We start from the raw sequence: 20,755 nt of genomic DNA on the forward strand, positions 1-20,755 counted from the left end.
TATTTTCTTTTTATCATTTTATTTATTTTTCTAATAACCTTTTGCTGCCAATTGCAATGAAAAAATCCCTTTATTTTTTATTTTTAGTTTAATTCGGTAATCAACAAAACTTATAAATTATCGACTAAGAGCCGCACACCAAGCCCTTTGTGATAAAAATAAATTTTTTAAATTTCAATAAGTTAAGTCTCCGGAAAAAAGTAAGTTCGCATTTGAAATTGTCGAGGTTCTTTGTGTTCTCTGCATTTTGGGTCAAAGCATTCTATGGGTTGACAACACGGTCGGTGAGAAAATTGTTGCTTTCTGAGCAGTTTTGAACAAGTTGTCGTTTGAGTTGCTTTGTGTGTCCACGCGGTCGAAGACTCTACTTTAAAGACTTTTTGTTCGGTTGACGATGAGTGACTGAGAAGTTAACTTTAATATTTAGATAAATTTAAAACTACCAAATGCCCGTTCGCTTTTTTTTTTCTACTATTGAAATCTTAAAAATATATATATTGTAGTATAAAGTTTCATTTTAAGTAACATAAATAATTTTGATATTATTTCATAAAACGATTGTCATAATTTTATTAAATATTAGTTCAGCAACTGCCAACATTAGCAGTTAATAAAATGATTTTAAATGAAAATGAATGAAAGATATAAAATGATACAAATGAGATATAAAATGTGCAATCATTTTTCTTTTTCAACGTAGGTAACGACTGAAGTTCTTATTTAACTATTATTTAAAATGAATGTATGTAGCTAAGAACATTTTCTCCTTTTTTTTCATTTATTTTTCTCGTAACCTTTTCCCGAAATTTCTGAAGTCATAGCAATGAATGAGTTATTTTTAAATAATTTTCAAATTAACAATTGCGAATTTGCACATTTTTTATATTACTAAATTGTAAGAGAATCATCAAGGATCAACACTTTAAAATGGAGGCGACTAAAAAGAGACAAACAACACTTTCATTTTTAACACAAGAAGGATCGGAATTAAAACCACTTGTTGAAAAGAAGAAAAAACTCAATAGTAGAAAATTACAGCTAACAACAGTTAAAAAATGGGTAAATACTACTCTTGCAAAATATTATGCAAATGAATGGCTAGAGATATTTAATAATGGAAGTTATATTACAGCATTAAAATGTACTGTATGTCGTCAGTATACTAAACAAATTGATATTTATAAAGCATATACACCAGAATGGAGAAGCGATGAAGGTAGTTGTAGGAACGAAATGATAAATTAAGCAACCTGCAGAAAAAAATGCGGCAAACTGATATTTTATCGGGCCTGAAAACCATGACCATGAAAGATCTAAATTTAACAAGAAAAAAATTTGAGGTAGCATACTTTATTGCCAAAGAAGAGCTTCCGCTTAGCGTATACCCTAAAATTCTACGTTTGGAAGAAAATCATGGTGTAGAGTTTAGCCAAGCATATAGAAATAAAATAACTTGAGGAACTTTTATTGATTACATTGGATTGAGTTTGTCAAATATTCTCAGAAATAAATTAAAAACACTAAACTACTTCAGTATTTTAATTGATGCATCAACAGATGTATCTGTAATTGAAAAAGAAACTGTATTTATTATCAGTTTCGATCCTACTCCATTAGGAAAGACCGTTGATATGCGTTGAGTGTTCTTTCTATTTCTGATCTTGAATATAGAACATCTGAAGGAGTTTTCAATAAAATCAGTCCATCCCTTGTTAATCAGAAGGTATCGAAAATTTTAAAACTAAATTAGTTGGTTTTGGTGCTGATGGTGCAGCTGTAAATAGAGGAAGTAGGACAAGTGTAAATGTATTACTTCAGAAAAAAATTCCATGGATAACTTTTGGTTGGTGTGTTGTACATCGCCTTGAGTTAGTGTTAAAAGATAAATTTGCAGAAATAAAAGCGTATAATAATGTCAATAACATCATTTTGAAAATGCATAACATTTATAAAAAATCCCAAAAAAAGTTACGACAGTTAGGAAAGCTTGTTGCTATCCTTGAAGAGGGTAATTCATTTGACATTGCAGGTATTCGCCCAAAAAAAGCATCAGGTATATTGGATTTTTTTTTCAATTTTATCTATAAAAAATACTTTATAAAATAATATACTTTGTTTCATGCTTTTTTATACAACAAAAGTTCTTTCATCTCAAGTGCTTGAATTTTATGTGTAATCACGATGGATTGCACATAAAATTTAAGCACTTGAGATGAACTTAGACAATTATGGAGTATATATGAAACATCTCGAAAACATGACTGCAGACTTCAGTTTTACTCAAGCAGAAAGAGCAAAGTTTAAAGGGTATCATCAGATGTGGGATCTTTGATGAATACCTTTTTATATAGCATTATTCATAGAAGTTTTATCGCCAGCAAAGTTGTTATCTTTATCTTTTCAAACCAACGAAATTGATTCCGTAGCATTATCTGGATTTATTGAACAAACTAAAAAACAGTTTAAAAACAGACTAAAAAGTCGCTTGAAGAAAAAAGAATTAAATGATTTACCAACAGTCAAACGTTTCCTTGCAAAAATAACAAACAACACTGGAAAGTATTCATTCCAGAATGTTGAGCTTTATGACTTTACAAACGCACTAACTTTAGTTAAGAATTCGAAATCAATGATTGTAGCGTTAATTGCGGAATCTATAAAAGAGCGTTTAAAAGCACAAAATACAGTTCCTGATATGTATGGAATGTTAATCCTAAACACTGGTGGCTGGTTTCAAAATAACACCAATAATTCATTTGCTGATGATAACATCGAAAAATTGTATGACTTTTATAGTATGCTGTTACGTTATGCTGGCTTCACTGGGATTGTAAATAATATGTTAGATGCTTGGCATAAATTAGTTGATTACACTGTCAAATATTTGGCACCAGATAAAACTGAGTACCGTAAAGTATGGTATCAAATTTTTTCGAGTTCTATGAAAAAAGATTGGAGTCCAGTTCTACTTCTTGTCGAATTGTTGTTCGTATTGCCTGTTTCGAATAGAAAGGTTGAGCGTCTTTTTTCTCTTATGAATAGAATTATAATTGAGACAAGATATCGCTTAACTGAAAAACAGCTAAATAATTTAATTCGGGTGTGCACTGATGAAACAAGTAGTGAAGAATTTGATGTGAATCCTGCCATTGAATTATGGGCCGAAGATACGTTGCGATAGCCTACACAAGAAAGTTGAAAAATTCAAAAAAAGCAACAACAAAAAACTATAAAAACATAAATTGATTCAGAACCGTCATCAGACGAGTCTTAAGATTTAAAATCGTCTTTCGATGAAACTTTGGATAATGAATCAGATGAAACGTTTCTTCAATAAAACATTTTTAAGTTACATAAAACTTTGTTTTTTGTAACTAACGCAATTATTATAGTAGTACTACATAAAACGATACTTGATTAAGTATTCAGTATAAATTATTTTGATATAATATAAAAATGTTTATTTCTTATTATTTTAAATAAAATACAAATAAAAAAGGAATACGAGTTCGTTCATTTTAAAGTATGAAGTTATTTTTTTATTTACAAAGTTTCGTCATGCAGAATAATTACTACAATGAAAATTTAAACCAAAAAAAAAATTAAAACTTTGACCGCCCCAAAAAAACATTTGACTGTCAATTTTATGTATTAGCCGGTCAGTTTGACTGCTCAGCTTTGATTTCTTATTTTCCACGCTGGTGGCTGCTTGCAGTCTTGTTGGAAGCGAAGATGTTTAAAAAAAAAAAAAAAAAGATATATACAGTTTATTGCTAAGTTAGCATCTCCTTAGATAGTGCTAGAGAACTAGTAGAGTAATTGGCAAAGATTTTGTAAAAACCAAAATGTTAATAAAATATTGTTAATAGTTTTTATTTTTTATTTTTAAACCACTAAAAAAAAACTGTAAAACAGTATTAAATTTAAAATATATGTTGAAGGAACAAGTTAAGTAATCACTAGTTGAATGGGCTATTTAGCAATCTTAAAAGTATATTATTTGTAGCAGTCGCGATGTTGATACAAAGTAACCTTGTCAGACAAATATCTTATTGATAAACTCGATTGATAGTTTGTTTAAAGTTGTTATAAGGAAATATATTTTGTTTTTATCAACATATTTAAATTTTATTGATAATTTTTTTTTATGTCAATATTGTTTAATTATAATAATTAAATATTATTAAAATATAAACTATCAAAATAATTTATAACTTTAAATGATTTTTAACGTGATTTCAAATTAAATTTAACTGCATTACTTTCACAACTGATTACTTTTAACAATGCAAACATGAATATTTAACGATGTAAATATGAATATTTAACAATGTAAATATGAATATTGAGTAAAGTTACATTAACTTATATTACACTTTTCCAATAAAATCTCATAACAACGCCTGATATGTATATCTGGGAAAATTATCAAATCATTTCTTCCTAACTGCTTTATTAAAGTCATCCTTGAAGGCCTCTTCTTCAATTTCAGTAATATCTGGGGTACCTCAAGGTTCTATGATTAATCCTGTTTTGTTTCTTATCGACATTAATGATCTTCCTTACAACCTAACATCTTTTATATGCTACCATATATACAGCTTATTGCTAAATTAGATTCTCCTTAGTTTGCTTCTCTTTATCATGCGTAGTTATTCCTCTGTTGTAAATTACAAATAGACTTAAGATATTAATGCTCACCGTTGCACTTGTTTTGAAACTTTAAATTTATTGGTGCCTTTAAATCCTCTATATACTAAAAAAAGATGAAAACATTGTCATAAAACTTTAAACTTAATATTTGTGCAAAAACATGCTCTATCTATAGACCAAACAAGAAAGATCAAATTAAAAAAACTTGCTCTATCTATAGACCAAACAAGTAAGGACAAATTAAAAAAGCATGCTTTATCTATAGACCAACTGAGTAATATCAAATTAAAAAAACTCAAAAAAATATTTATAACTTATTAGATACCATGCTCTTTTTATAGTATTGCTTTTTGATCTAGCATACTATTAAAAATTTAAGTATAATTGATTTTTTTATTTCATTTCCATAAGTATAAGAATATGTTTAAGTTTTTGTTTTGTTTTTTTGAAAAAAAAAATAGTTTGAACAGAATTAAAATAATTAATTTTTTTAAACTTTAGAATGTTTCTACTTTTTAAACTATTTTTGAAAACAAAAAATAACGATGCCTTTAGAAAAAATATTTAACTATTGAAAATATTTATTATTTAAATAAAACTTTCCTCCTTAACTGCACTAAAACCTTCTAAATCTTTTACTGTACCTAAATCTATGTTTGATTTTCAGGAATGATCCTCACTAACCCACTAGTTATTACAAATGTTGCTGCAGTTTCCATTAAATTAAGTTTATAATTATTGTCAGCAAGCGTAAAAAATTCTCAAAATTTTTTTTAATTTTTTAAAAGTTTTTTAAAATTTCAAATATTTGAATAGGAGAGTTTAAGAAGACTAAACTCTCTTTTTCAAATAGATTTCTTTTTAAAATGAATTCCTAAAAACAACTAGAAAATGTTTAATCTTGATATGGCTATAAATAAAATGAAAATATTAAAAAAATGGTATTACATTGTTTATATTCTATTTTGAAATTTTTTGTTAAAATTTTAAATTAGATGCTTATTGTGTTTTAACGATATATAATATTTTTATAAATTATATATAAATTTTATAATTAATATAAATTATATTTTGAAATTTCTTGTTAAAATTTTTAATTAGACGCTTATTGTGTTTTAACAAATAAAAATAAATATAAACATTTCTATGCAAGTAAATGTCTTTGAACATATTAAGTATATTTAATATTCAAATAACTTAACAGGTGTAACTTAATGGGTTGTTTTGATTTTATAGGTTAATTTGCTGTGACGTACTTTCTCCATAAAGTAAATCACATTAAATTTAACTTTAAGGTAGAAGTAAGATATTATTGGTTTCCATGCAGAAATATAAAATTTAAAACCGCTTTATGTTGAATGAAAATCTCAGCCCAAGAGAGCAAATCATCATACAATTATTTAAAAGTTAAATTTAGGATGACGTACATTATTTACCCCTAATAAAAATCTCAGACAAAAACATTCTTTATTTTTAGAATGGCCAAAAAATGCTAAAATTAGGAGGAAAAAAGAAAAAAAAAAAACAAATTGCAAAATTATTATTTTTTAAGAAAAAACTAATCACAAAAATGTGAAAAGCAATCACAATGCGCTTAATTTGAGTCCTGATATGTAGATACATATTTTGTACTAGGTAACTAATCAATATGCAACTGGCAACTGTATGCCTTGAGCTCTGCAATATCAAATGTTTTTTATAAAAAATCTATTTTAAGTCCAAAATTTTTTTTTAAAAGAAAAGATTAATTTAGCAAGATGAATTGTTTTTAGATCTATTCAAAATATTTTTTTAAAGCTTTTTGTTATTGGTTATCTTTTTTTTTAATGAAGATTTAAGTTGAGTTTAAGTTAAGTTTGGTGAAGTAAATTATTTTTAAATAAATTTAAAAAAGTATTTTATGCAAAATTTAGACTAGATTGTGATTTTAAATTTAACTGTTTTAACAAAATTTTCTACAAAAAAGATTAATGGTTACTTTGTTATTTGTTATTTCTAATAGTTATTTCTTTTTATTGAAGAGTATTCTTTACAAAACTTATTGAATTTTTTTCTACGTTTCAAAACTTTGGGTTTTCTTTATCATTTTATTTCTTTTTTAATGAATTTACTTGTGAAACATAACATGCATTAGCACCATATTTATTTTGCTTTTAACTTACTAAGTATATTTTAACTTAACTAGTTTAAGTGACTCAAAATTGAGAAGTACTGCTTTTTTTTTTTTTTGCGCATTGAGTTCAGTATTCATCACATTTACGCATCACACACACAAAAAAATTAAGGGAGAGTGGGGCACCAGGAAACACAGAGCTTCTCATATTTTCAGTTAATTTTTTAAGAAATTTATATAAATATAATACCAGGAAATCCATTATTTATTGACATTTAAGAATGGCATTTAAGGCAGCATATTAACTGAATTTCTGAAATGTGATTTGAACTAATGGATGAATTATTTGAGTTATAATTATTAGTTTGTTTGTCTTTCAAGTAAAAATCTTTTCTCCAAGTTTTATACTTTATATTTATTTTTTAAATAATTTGCTCGTAGTTTGTATAAATGTACCCCATGCACACCTTGAAACAATTTTTTTATTTTACTTTAAATTTTCTTACAAGTTATAACCTGTTATATGTTATTTTGGTAATATTAAATTTAATTTTGTAGGTATAAATATATTCTACAAGTTAAACCAATCGCTTAAAAAAAAGATGCATTAAAAAATTGTTACAAAGCAAAAACCAAAAGTGTATCATGGTGTCCCACTATCCCCTATGTTATTTTATTTATAATATACTATCAATGTTACTATTATTTATATATTATCTATGTTAGGCCATAGGCACAAGTAGGATAAAACATTAATGTATTATGATACTAATAGTATTTAGTCTTTTTTTTGTTCAGGCAAAACTTCGTGAAATGTTACAAGAAATTGACAAAGAAAGTTCGCAGGTTGTTAAACTTGGTGATGCTTCCATAGCTTCACCTTTTACATCACGATACTGTACACCATATTCAAGTATTAACCTTTATTGTGTTGTTGTGGTTTGCTATGCTTTTGCTGCATTATATCAAACTGCAAATTTTTAAATTAGATTTTTATGTTTTTATTTATAGTATGCCATGTGATAAAACAAGGACGCTGTACTTTAGTAACCACTCTACAAATGTTTAAGATTTTAGCATTAAATGCACTCATACTTGCGTACAGTCAGAGCGCACTTTATCTAGAAGGAATAAAATTCAGTGATGGGTATGTTGTCTGAATCTTCCTAAGAGATGATTGGAATCATCATGATAATTATCATTATTTTTTTGTTGTAATATAAAGTTGTTTTTTTATATAAAATATGTATTTTTTATATAAAATATGTATTTTTTTTATAAAATATGTATTTTTTATATAAAATATGTATTTTTTATGTAAAATATGTATTTTTTATATAAAATATGTATTTTTTATATAAAATATGTATTTTTTATATAAAATATGTATTTTTTATATAAAATATGTATTTTTTATATAAAATATGTATTTTTTATATAAAATATGTATTTTTTATATAAAATATGTATTTTTTATATAAAATATGTATTTTTTATATAAAATATGTATTTTTTATATAAAATATGTATTTTTTATATAAAATATATATTATATGTTTTTTATATAAAATATGTATTTTTTATATAAAATATGTATTTTTTATATAAAATATATATTATATGTTTTTTTACATTAAATAAGTTTTATCAAATTTAAAAAAATATTACTTATTATGATCATTTTTTGTTTTAATGTTTTTAAAAATGATTTTTTTAATTTGTTAGACAAGCTACATTGCAAGGGATATTACTAGCTGGATGTTTTCTATTTATCTCTCGTTCTAAGGTCAGCATTTAAATAAGGTTTTTAATCTTTTAAATATTGATTTGGTTTTGAGAAGGTAAATATTTTTTAAAAAAAACCTTCTGCTGATAAAATAAAAATTTGATAGACTTTCATCTTGGAATGGCCTTATCAAAGGCAGAAATTAGTAAAATAACTTAGACAATATGCACAATATGGCATTACATGAATAGCAATAGATCAACTTAAATATTTTTGTTACTTGAAAAGTTAATTAGCTTGTGCAATCAGAAAAATGACAATTCCTTTATGAAGTTAAAGTGGTATAGATGGGTGAAAAAAATAAACAGCTTTATAGGTTTATATAGTACATTATGTTTATTACATTATGTTTATTTAATACATTATATACATTATAAGGAGTTAATGACCATTACATTTAAAAACATACATGTGTTTGATATTTCGATTTTACAACCAGAAAATAAGAAGTTGTATTAATAAATAGCCAGAAATTTTTTTCAATATATTTGCATTTATTATTTACAAGATAATTTTTTAACTACTTGAAATAAAACAGATTGAGAGATTATTTGGTTTACTTTGAGGTTCAAGATTTAACTCACCTCCTCAAGGCCAAGAAAGCCACTACAGACAAGGAGGCTACTTAGTTGTGGTTATAAACCCTCTCTCAACTCTATAACTCCAAAGCATGAATCTTGAAAAACAAGGTTGCTGCACGGAGAAACAAGTTGAGCGCAGTACTACCAGGGACGTGGTGGGGACTGAACTCCGAACCTCTCGCTTATGAAGCAAGCGCTCTACCACTACACCACTACCGCATGATTAGTTTAGTTGCAAAGTTGCCTTATAGCCATTTAGTTATTAAAGTTCACAGCATTCAAAAATAGCTATATGTTATATTTTGAGTGTATTATAAATATCAAAATACAGTCTCTTGCAAGAGTTTAGAATCAGTTAAGTATATTTTAGGTAAATCCATAATTTATTGAAAATGACATACATAAAGCTAAGATTTAATTTATGTTATATGCATACATGTGTATGTATAAAACATAAACTTATCTTTTCTAGTCTACAGTCTCTTGCAAAAGTTTAGAATCAGTTAAGTATATTTTAGGTAAATCCATAATCTATACAAATAATACTATAAGTGATTAGAATGTGATCTTGTATAAAATTTAAGAACTTATGAAATCTTTGTTTTATAAGTTGCTTCTATCAGTTTGATATTTTACATTTTAATTACCCAATAATAATATAGTTGCATTTGAATTATTCCATGATTATTCATTATTAAAAGTTATTGATAAGAATGTTGTTTGAAGAGTAATAAGTTTTAACAAGAAGATGAGAAAGCAGCCACATAGTCTTAATTTTTCACCAAAAGTTGAACAAATAAATTGTAAAAAAAAAAGAGCATTTTTTGAGTATTTTATTTGAGTTTATTAAAGTTGATATTCAGTGTATGATCTACTTTATATTCAGTGTATGATCTCGTTGATATTCATTATTATAACTATTAAAGTTGATATTCAGTATATGATCTAGTGTACGTTGATTGTTAAAGTTGATATTTAGTGTATGGTCTGAGTTTAATGTTGCAAGTGGGTTTGACGCTCCAGAAATGTAAAAATTTTAAACAGTACCAAATTTACATTTTCAATGTTTTAACTAAAGGTTTCATCAAGATATTTTTTATTTTATGTTATGAAAAAAAAAGTGCCTTTTTTACCGCCTCCCATAATATTTCACACCTTATGTATTAGGAGTGTTCGATTTCGCTTTCCTTCCAAGAAAGTGGAAATTTTTAAAGTAATACATGTTTTTATAATGAAAAATAAATTGTTTCAATTATACAATTCATGTAACATAAAAAAAAGTTAAGTTTTAATGAGTTTCCAACTTTCCGGAAATTGGAAATAGATTGAATTCAATCTATTTCCAATTTCCGTAAAGTGGAAAGTATTTTAAAATTAATCACTTTCTTTAAGTTTTTCCATGGTAATAAAATTAAAGTATTACTATTAATTAAATTTGACCTTACTTCCCTACATTTTCCAATCACTTTCCATAGGAAAGTTGATAAAAAATTTTATTTAGTTCTTATCTATTTTATCAATTTCTGACCATCCGGAGCTTATTAAGACCTGTCTCAGTTTATTAATTTCAAAGAAAAAATAAGTTTTAATGTAAAATTATGAAACTACTGTTTGTTAAATGAGCTGCCTTGATTACGGAAAGACAGAATCTATTATACTTATAGCTGAATTATTTGCGCACTTAAAGCTAAAAATGGTTTTATGTTAATTTAAAAAAATTAATATAAATTTATTGCCATTGATGAATTAAAAAAAAAATTTTAATCATGAATTAAAAAAAAAAAATTTAATTAATAAAAGAATTTAATTATTTATTTAATTTTAAAGAGTTCTTATTTATAAAATAAACAAAGGCTGGTATTTTGAAAATACAAGCAATTTTTTTTCCCATTTCCTTTTTTTAAATCGAATTCAAAATAAATTTACTTCAGATGCCAAATGAACTGCGATCTCACTTTCTATAATTTATTAGAGTAATAGAATAAAACAGTGAAAGTTTAGTTAAACCATAGTCAATAGAAGTTATCCCAGAATAACTTCTAAGGGACAACTTCTATTAACTAAGGGATAACTTCTATTGACTATGTTTCATTCTGTAAATTTTTTTTGCATTTTGATAACGTGATTACGATATGTTTAAATAATAAGACCATAATCAACTATTGGTAAGAAAAGAAATCTTAATAAATAAAGAAAATTAAAAAATAAGATTGTTTAAATTTTTTTTTGACTTTCCAATGGAAAAGTCAAAAAAAATTTTGAGTGGAAAGTGTAGGGAAAAAAAAAGAGAGCGGAAAGTGTAGGGAAGTAAAGTCAAATTTAATTAGTAGTAATACTATAAATTTAATGTCATGTAAAAATCTAAAGAAAGTGATTAATTTTAAATACTTTCCACTTTCTGGAAATTAGAAATAGATTGAATTCAATCCATTTCCACTTCCCGGATAGTGAGAAATTTTCTTTTTTTTTTTTGCCTTCAAATTATAAAGTATAGTTAAATAAATATTTTCCAATTTTCCATTTAATTTACGAACACTTTCCAAATCAGAGAAAACTACTTTCCGAAACTTGTTAGAAAGCGAAATTGAACACCTCTATTAAACACTCCTATTGAAAACTATTATGTATGTTTGATACTTAAGAGTATTTAAATACTTTGTGGTTGTAAGAAAGTTAAATATTTAACTCTTGTTTAGATGGGTTAATCTTGTATAAAAATAGTGAGACCAACAATATTTGAAAACATCTATGGAAGAAATGACATTTAAATTACATTTTTGAGATAACATTTTTAAATATCTTTGACTGCCATAACTCTCTAGTTATTTTGTTGGCTGCATATTCATTTTTTTCATATTTTTCATTTTTTTGAGTCAAAATAAGTTGAATTTATCATTAAAATTATGCTACCTTGTTTATTGTTTTTTTTGCGTAAATATTCAGCTGGAAAGAAGGTAATTAAAGCTATGAAAATGTTAACTGCATATCTGTATATCTTAACTGTATATCTGATATGCTTTGTTATATTACTATTTTCATATGGCAATCATGTTTTTAATGCTGTTTTTATATAGAGCAGGCTGTTGTAAAGAGAAAAAACAAGTGGAAATCATGTTTTTAATCTTTATATTGTATTATAGGTTCAAGATCATTATGTAATAGTTGATGAAATATATGGTTATTGAAATATATGGTTATGAAATTGGTTGATTCCAGACTTGTAGAGATAGATAAATTGTTTGTTGATTTTGGGCCCAGTCCCTAAAAGTTGTTTTTAGATGTCATTGAATTTGGATCTTAGTAGCATAAATTCATGAACTGTTAACACAGATTACAAAACAAAAAAACTTGTTTAACATTTTTCAGAGTTATTTTTTTTAGTTCCTCTTTTCAGAAATTGAACAGTCTTAACTGATTCTTCATATTTGTTTTGAACTTATAATAAATAGATTATTACGCTGGAAAAATAAAAATTTTGGAAAATCGTATTGTAAAGGTTACTTTAGGGTCAAGTCTTGTTTGCTTATTATTGATTTATTTATTATTATCGCACTATCTTTTTTTTTTTTTTTTTGATAATTATTATTGATTAAGCTTGTGAATCTTTGATTTTTTTTTAAATAAAATTTGTAAAACCTTTTTTGTACAAATATTTAGTTTTTGTGATTAAATTGTTTTTAATTTTTTTATTTAGCCTTTGGTTACTCTTTCAAAAGAACGGCCATTACCAAATATTTTTAATTTGTACACTATTCTTACTGTGCTGTTGCAGTTTGGTGTTCACTTTTCATCTCTCTACTTTGTTGTGAATGAAGCATATGTTTTTTCTCCAAAAAAGTAATTAACTTTTTATAAGAATATGCTTTGTACATTTTTTTTTTTTTAAATTGTACATTATTAATTTTAAAACTACATTTAAAAAAGTTTTAATTTAAATGCACTAGCGTTTATTTTACTATGTTGCTTTATTAGGCATAATAATCAAAATCATGTGCGAACTAATTAATTAGCCTATGCACAATTTTTATTACATATAATATATGTTTTTTATTTTGAATATACAATTACAGACATCTAAAGACGTCTAAAACTTTGTTTACATTAGATACAAGACATATAAAAGATGTCTTTTATTAAGACACATTGACACACACAGATACATATACATATATTTATTGTATATATATATATTTTATGTATATATATATATATATATATATATATATATATATATATATATATATATATATATATATATATATATATATATATATATATATATATATATATATATATATATATATATATATATGTTGTAGTTTTTATTGTAGTTGCACATGATTTTTCTATCCCTGATTGTCTTTGCAGGTACGTTGTATTTTATACTTGCCTTTTTCAAAGAAAAATTATTATCATGGACATCGGCTGCAGCGGTCATAATAGCTTCTTTGTTGTATTTTTGGTATTTTTGTCTTTTCTTGGTGTTCATTTTCAATTGAGAGTAACAGCTTGATTAGAAAATTAAAATATGTTTGTTATGCAATCATTCAGTTTTTGCAAGATCAAATTTAATTACAAATATTATCAGAGTTCAAGTTATGTAGATAACCACCTGTTATTTTAATTTTTTTGTTTTGCCTAATAAACATCATTAGCAACGTTAACATTGGTTAAATTATTTAAAACCATGAAACACAACATAATTGGTAAAATTTGGGTGGCGACTCATATTTGTTTCAAAGAAATGCTGTACTCCATTGTTGCATTGTTAAGGTTAAAAGTTAGGTGTTAAAAAATTCAAGTTTTTTCATTTTATGCGGAAAACCGTTGTAAGTGAATATATTTTTTTATTATAAATAATTGGATTAACGACATGACATTAGCAATAACTGAATGGAAAAGGATTTAATAAATAAAACGTAAAAAAACGCTGTTATAAAATTAAAGGCAGCATGATTTTTTTGATCTCAAAGACTGTTGGCACGAAATTTGATGCTGCCCGCAATTCATCAACTTACCCTTGATGATAGATTTATAGTATATAGAATGTGGAAATAGAATTAACTCAAAATTTTTATTTTTGTAATGTGTTTTGCAGATGGGCTTCTCTCCTCATATATATATATATATATATACAGTGCTCAAAGTGGAGAAAAAAGGTAACGGGAGGGTATTTGGTAAATTTAAAATACCATCTCGCCTAATCATTGTTACATGTAGAAATTTAAAAAGGTGACGGTTTATATTTTACAAAAAGGTGATGGGACAGCATCCTGCCCCACTTTGAGCACTGTATATACATATATAAGGTAGGTGTGGATATTAAGGCCCACCTAACAGACTTTTGGTCATATAGGCCTTGAAAATTTTAAAAGTTTTGAATATTTTTGATTGCTGCTTAAGATTAATCATTCCTTGATGTAAAAATGATATCTGCAAATTGAGAAATTAATTATAACAAAAGTTATGTTTTTTTAACATACCTTAAGTGGGCCTTATTACCCCCTAGGGGGGTAACAAAGCCCATGTAAAAAATACAATAAATAAAGAAATAAAAAACAAAAAAAGTAAGGAATCATTCTTTTAATGCATAGTTTATCTCACATTCTCACAAGTAATCTTGCATGTTTATATTCTTCAAAAGAACCAATTTTTATACAACAGTGAATAACAACCGAAAATTAAAAAATTCCATAAAAAAATGTTACAAAGAAAATCATTTATCTTTACAGAATGGATATACTGACTCTTCCTCATCTTCAGAATCATACCCCATGCACGCCTCATGGTACCATACTTTACATTTACAACATTGTTGCATACTTTTTTTTCAACTATTCTAATATTGATATGGGAAGCAGCACCATCAATAATTAAGAGTCTCTCCACTTGTTTTATAATTATTGAAGTGGTCAAGCCATGAAAGAAAGGATTCGATGGTCATCGATCCCTTCTCCATCATAAATGCAGTTGAACTAGGAGGCAAATCGTTACTGAATTCACTCTTCAGCCGAATACCTTTAAAAAACACTATAATAATAGTGTTTTAAAAAACACTATAATTAATAGCACACCCCATAGCATTGGCACAGCCAACCACAGTCACATTTTCCGCATGTTCCTGAGCAGCAAGATAAACTCTCTTCGCTCCCCGTTGTGCTAAAACAGCTTGCTGGTAATAACTATAAGTCTGACTCCTTTTTCATCCATGTTGTAGAGCCTTGCGGGAGTATTAAAAAAGCCATGCAATACCATTAGTTTTTTTAGTTTGGTGAAATAGTCCTTAACAATAAACGAATATTTTTTGTGTCCTTGCTGGGTTCATAAATTGCGCCTTTCGGCAGCTAATTTATATTTAGCTTTCTTCTTTATATTTCTACATATATACTTTAAAAATTTTAATTATTATTTTTAATTACTATTTATTAATAAAGAATTAAATCATTAGTTACTTTTTTAAAGTATAAAAATTCAGGTCAACAACGTTTTTATTGTTATTATTTAACAGCGGTTTTATTTACATTAAACTAAAGTTTGTTGTTTATTGTCTGTTTTAATTACTTTTCTTAACGATTTCTTTTATTTACGCTAAACTAAAGTTTAGCGTATTTCTTTTATTATTACCGCTGACCTCGTGCTAGGGCCTTATAACCCGTTTTTTAGTGGGTTTTATTACCCGCTTTGGACCTGCCACGTTTATCGATAAAGTATCCTTTTATTTCAACGTTTGCAAAAATTATACATGTTGAGTAATGATAACTAATAAATAATGCAAATAAATGCACTTGAAAAAAATAGAAGCATTATAAAGTATTTAAAAATGTGAAAATACCTACCTTAAAAATTAGACTTGAGCAATTATTGATGGAACCAACGAAGTTATCTTGCTTTGTCGAATACACGATAAAAAAAGGCTGATTTTTTTTGCTGCCAGTGATAAAGCCAGATAACTCTAAAATTTTAATGCCGCAGTTTATATTTTCCCGTAGTTTGGACTAGTGGGCCATATTACTCGCTGGGCCTTAATACCCACACCCACCTTATATATATATATATATATATATATATATATATATATATATATATATATATATATATATATATATATATATATATATATATATATATATAATTATATATATATATAATTATATATATATATATTTATATATATTTATATATAATTATATTTATTTATATATATATTTATATATATATATATATATATATATATATATATATATAAAATAAATAATAAAACTTTAAAAAAAATTAAATAACAATATTATAGATACATCAGCAAACTTATCAAATAATAATCATATATAAAAACAATCAGAGTATTTTTTTTTAATGATTAATTTTTAGCTTTGTCTTTGTACATTATAGATATACTTTTTATTGTTATTTTTTTAAATTCAAAATGCTATTTGGCTATTAAAAAAGCTGTAAATACATGTATTTATATTACCATGTTTACATATATTATAATATCATATTAGTATATGTTTACAAGGCTAACTTGAAAATCGGTGACGTAGTACTACTTTTTTTGGAACATTTTATGTAGATAACGCTTTTTCTTTAGGGAGGAGTATGTTGATTTAGAAAAGAAATTTGAACCTAACGTTATCAACAGCGTTGTATATATTATATCTATGTCTATGCAGCTGTCCACGTTTGCTATAAATTATAAGGTAAAATGTCTTTACTTTTGCAAGCAATATAAAAAACCTTTATTTAAGAGAATCTAATCCTTTATGTACACGTTTGTTTTAGGGGCGTCCTTTTATGGAAGACTTGGTTGAAAACAGACCGCTTTTTTATAGTTTATGCGTTTCAGCGGGTTCTCTTTTTATTTTACTTATGGGTTGGATACCTGATATTTCTAATCAATTCCAAATAGTTGATCTTCCAGAACAGGTATTTTTTTTAATGATAAAAAATACTTATTTTTTGGAACATTATATATTCAAACATTTCATACTTTTATTTTTTTAGTTTCGAATGACGTTCTGTCGAGTGGTAATAATTGATTTAGTTAGTGCTTGGTTGGTGGACCGTATATTAAGATACTTATTTGGGTCATCGAAATTAAAGACTTGTTAATTATATTTTTTAAAGTTTAAATTTATTTGCTAGGCTAAATACAATTTAGGATGTATGAAATCAAATCAGTGTTTTTTATTATTTTGTGCTTTGTCGTTTGTTTTTTTTTATGATTAAAAAAAATTTAATTAAGGATCCAGTGTAAAGACTTCAAACTTCAACTTGGTATCCAGTATGCATTCGGTTTCGTCGTGAATCATGAATTTCCTTTTGTTACCTATAAGTTGATATTTTTTGAGAAATTTTGCTTTTTCTAGACCATACGATAAGGAAAACGATGATCCGAGTCCCAGAAAAAGGGGGCAAGTTTAACTTTTACTGAAAAAAAACACGCAAAAATGAGCCAGAAGGAAGTAGCAAAAAAATTAAAGGTATCAACCTCATGCAGAATGTGTGTGCAAAATGAAAAAAGAACTTGATAAAGGCAAAGCCCTTGAGGCAAAGAGAATTGGAAAATGTGGCCATACGATAAAAACAACTCTACTGACAGGCAGGAAAATTGTAAAGCTGTGCAAGTCCGACACAAGGGTTTCGCCTTTTAAAAATTTCCTGCTATTTTGGAAATAGAAGCTGTGAAAACAAGTTGGATGACTGTTAATTAAAGATTGCCGGATAAAAAACATCAGCTTACGGAGAAAATGAAGCAAGCACGCCTGGAATAAAGACTAATGAAATATGAGAATAAAGAAATATGAGAAATATGAAAAGTCAATTTTTAGATGAGTCTTCCATCCAAGTATTAGATGGCAGAGTTAAGACTGTAAAAAGAAGACCAGGAGAGGAGTTCATAGAAAATTGCCTCTATCAGACGGTATAATTCCCCACGAAGATTATGGTGTAGGGTGCAATATCCACCCAAGGAACGAGTCTGTATATTGTACAAGGGTCTGTATATTGTACACCCAAGGAACGAGTCTGTATATTGTACAAGGAACAATGCAATATGTGGTTGGTTCCAGGACAGCGCCTGTATTTTTCAGCAGGACTCAGCGCCATGCCAAACTGCACGCAAGGTTTACCATTGGATGACAAAAAAGGATTTTGAGGTACTCCCATGGGCAGGGAAGTCCTTTGACATGAATCCTACGAGTCACTTTGGCATCAACTTAAGGATAAAATCCATGAAGTTCCAATGACCAGCAAACATCTTCATAAGAGTCATAATGATGAGGTCAATTTGAAGAATTGTTTTTCTAACATACACATAAACATAAGTTTATGTGTATAATATTTGATAAAATATGTATTAACAGTATGCAATAAAAAGCGCAATAACAGTTTTAAATACCATAACAAAAGTTTCTTAACAAAAATTTCTAATAATTTGTTTACAGAACTATATATATATATATATATATATATATATATATATATATATATATATATATATATATATATATATATATATGTATATATATTTGTCTTTCTTTAGCTCTAGAGCGAAAAAAGACCTTTTGTTTCTGCGCTGATTCGACTAACTTCATTTCAAAAAATCGTCCAAAAGTGGGAATTGCTTAAGGTGCTTAGATTGAATTTGGTGATATTTAATTAACATTCATTCATGATGAATCATATAATCTGAAAATTCCCCATGGGTTCCTAATATATACATTTACAATTCCAGTTTACAACATATCTTCTTTTTAGTGATGTCGTACATACATTTGACTTTTATTTGAAAACAGAGATTTTGATGGTTATTTTGCTTGAAACTACTATATAACTCTTATTTTGACACAGTTGTAAACTGGAATTTAGACGTTTACTGACGACACAAGTCTCTTACTTTTAAACAGTGACATTACACGCGGTTGATAAATTTTCTCCCACTTGCATAGTGGGTCAGGTGGTGGACAAAAGTAAAAAAGTAGCTTATACATTTAGCTTTTATAAAGAGTATATTTTTGTATAATTATCATGACGTAATTATCATGACGTATGCTTCAAAGCTTTATAAAATAGAGAATAAAAAGCTTTTTTTTTAAAAAAAAAAATAAACTTTTCCAATTTTTTTTTAATTTGATATTATTTTTTGTGTTAGTAGTAACCATAAAATAGTTGTTAATATTAAAACCTATCTTTTTATTGCATAATTTAATAAAATCAAGTATTAGCTTTGAAATGAGCTATTGCAACACTATTTTGCACGTAAGCTATGTCAAATAAAATGATTTTAAATGGACGGCGTATTTGAAATACTTTTTTTAGTTAAAAATTCACTTATATAGTCGAATACTTTTGCGGTCCCAAGTGGTCCAGTAATTTGACCAGTAATTTAACATTGTATTAACCAGTAATTTAACATTTAATTTGACCAGTAATTTAACATTGTCCAATATGTATATTATCAATATAAATTTGGTTTATAATCCGCGGATGTCCGCCTAGTCTCTAATAATGATTTTTACAAGTTAAATGATATATCCGATTTTATGTGGCGAAAACATTATATGTATTTTATTCTAAATAGTTATGTAATAATTGGGTCTCAGCGACTGGACGTTAGTGGACATTAGTGACTTTTTTTTAATACTTATACAACTTAAAATACCTATTTGTATTTACTTAAATACCTATTTGTATTTTGTTAATGAAATTCGTATTTTTATATAGTTAAAACATAAAAAATGTTGATATTTATTCATATATAATACAAGAAAACTTGAACTTAGCTAATCCTAATATTTTGGATGCAGTTGTAAAAGACATAAACTTTATTGAGAATAATAACCTGTCTAATTTTATAAAGCATCTTTGACATAGGTATATATGCAAAAATTCTAATATTCTTTTTGAAGAGAAAAACAAACAATGGGTACAAAATGAACCTATATCAGTTCAATTTGTAATTGATAATAAGAAAATTCTACCAACTGCTTCCATTAATAAAGAAAACTCTGCTCCTATTTAACTGTAATATCTAACAGGCTCCAGGTAAATTTTAATACTTTAAGTAGTAAAACAAAGAAAGGAAGATTGACGCCATTTGTTGCATCATATTCATCTTAAGAACTATTGTTTGCATCAGGTTGTAGTTTGCGCCAAGATGGTCAAGAAAAAGAAGTTAAAGCTTTTTAAAATTATCAGAATATATGAGTTTTGGTTCGAAAAATTATTTTAAATCAAAATTTTTATATTATTATATACACAAAAAGGTTTAAGCTTTATGTTCTTTTTTATATGGATTATGTCGTAGTTTCATGAAATATAAAATAGAGCTCTGGGATTGCATAAAATGCCTAAAATTAGTAATTAGAAATATGTTAAATTTTTTAAATGCATAAAATCGTTTTTAATCAGACTGCCACACTAATATTAATCTAGTTTATAACATTAATGCTTTAAGAAAAGTTACTTAAACTAGTAACTATGCAAAATGAACCGTTGCCTTGCATTTCAGCCTGGTCACAATCAACCAAATAAAAAACCCATAGTACCACTACATTTGTAGTGTAAAAATACTCTATGAGATAATTATGGGAATAATCCAATAAAGTTATTACTTTTTTCAGT

The 20,755-nt window shown here is 26.3% G+C and overlaps 1 protein-coding gene across 1 annotated transcript in view; it reads left to right on the forward strand.

The window, feature by feature from the left end:
- LOC100199901 (endoplasmic reticulum transmembrane helix translocase) overlaps positions 1-17,307 on the forward strand; it is a 94,983-nt gene extending 77,676 nt beyond the window's left edge. Inside the window, exons 22-28 of the mRNA XM_065791223.1 lie at positions 7,565-7,679; positions 7,778-7,913; positions 8,492-8,552; positions 12,828-12,970; positions 16,722-16,830; positions 16,913-17,056; positions 17,135-17,307. Of these exons, the coding sequence (XP_065647295.1) occupies positions 7,565-7,679; positions 7,778-7,913; positions 8,492-8,552; positions 12,828-12,970; positions 16,722-16,830; positions 16,913-17,056; positions 17,135-17,242 (816 nt within the window). The 3' untranslated portion in view covers positions 17,243-17,307. The remainder of the gene's footprint in view (positions 1-7,564; positions 7,680-7,777; positions 7,914-8,491; positions 8,553-12,827; positions 12,971-16,721; positions 16,831-16,912; positions 17,057-17,134) is intronic.
- Positions 17,308-20,755: the final 3,448 nt, after the last annotated feature.

The sequence above is a fragment of the Hydra vulgaris genome, chromosome 02 (assembly GCF_038396675.1).
Source record: "Hydra vulgaris chromosome 02, alternate assembly HydraT2T_AEP".
Lineage (NCBI taxonomy): Eukaryota > Metazoa > Cnidaria > Hydrozoa > Anthoathecata > Hydridae > Hydra > Hydra vulgaris.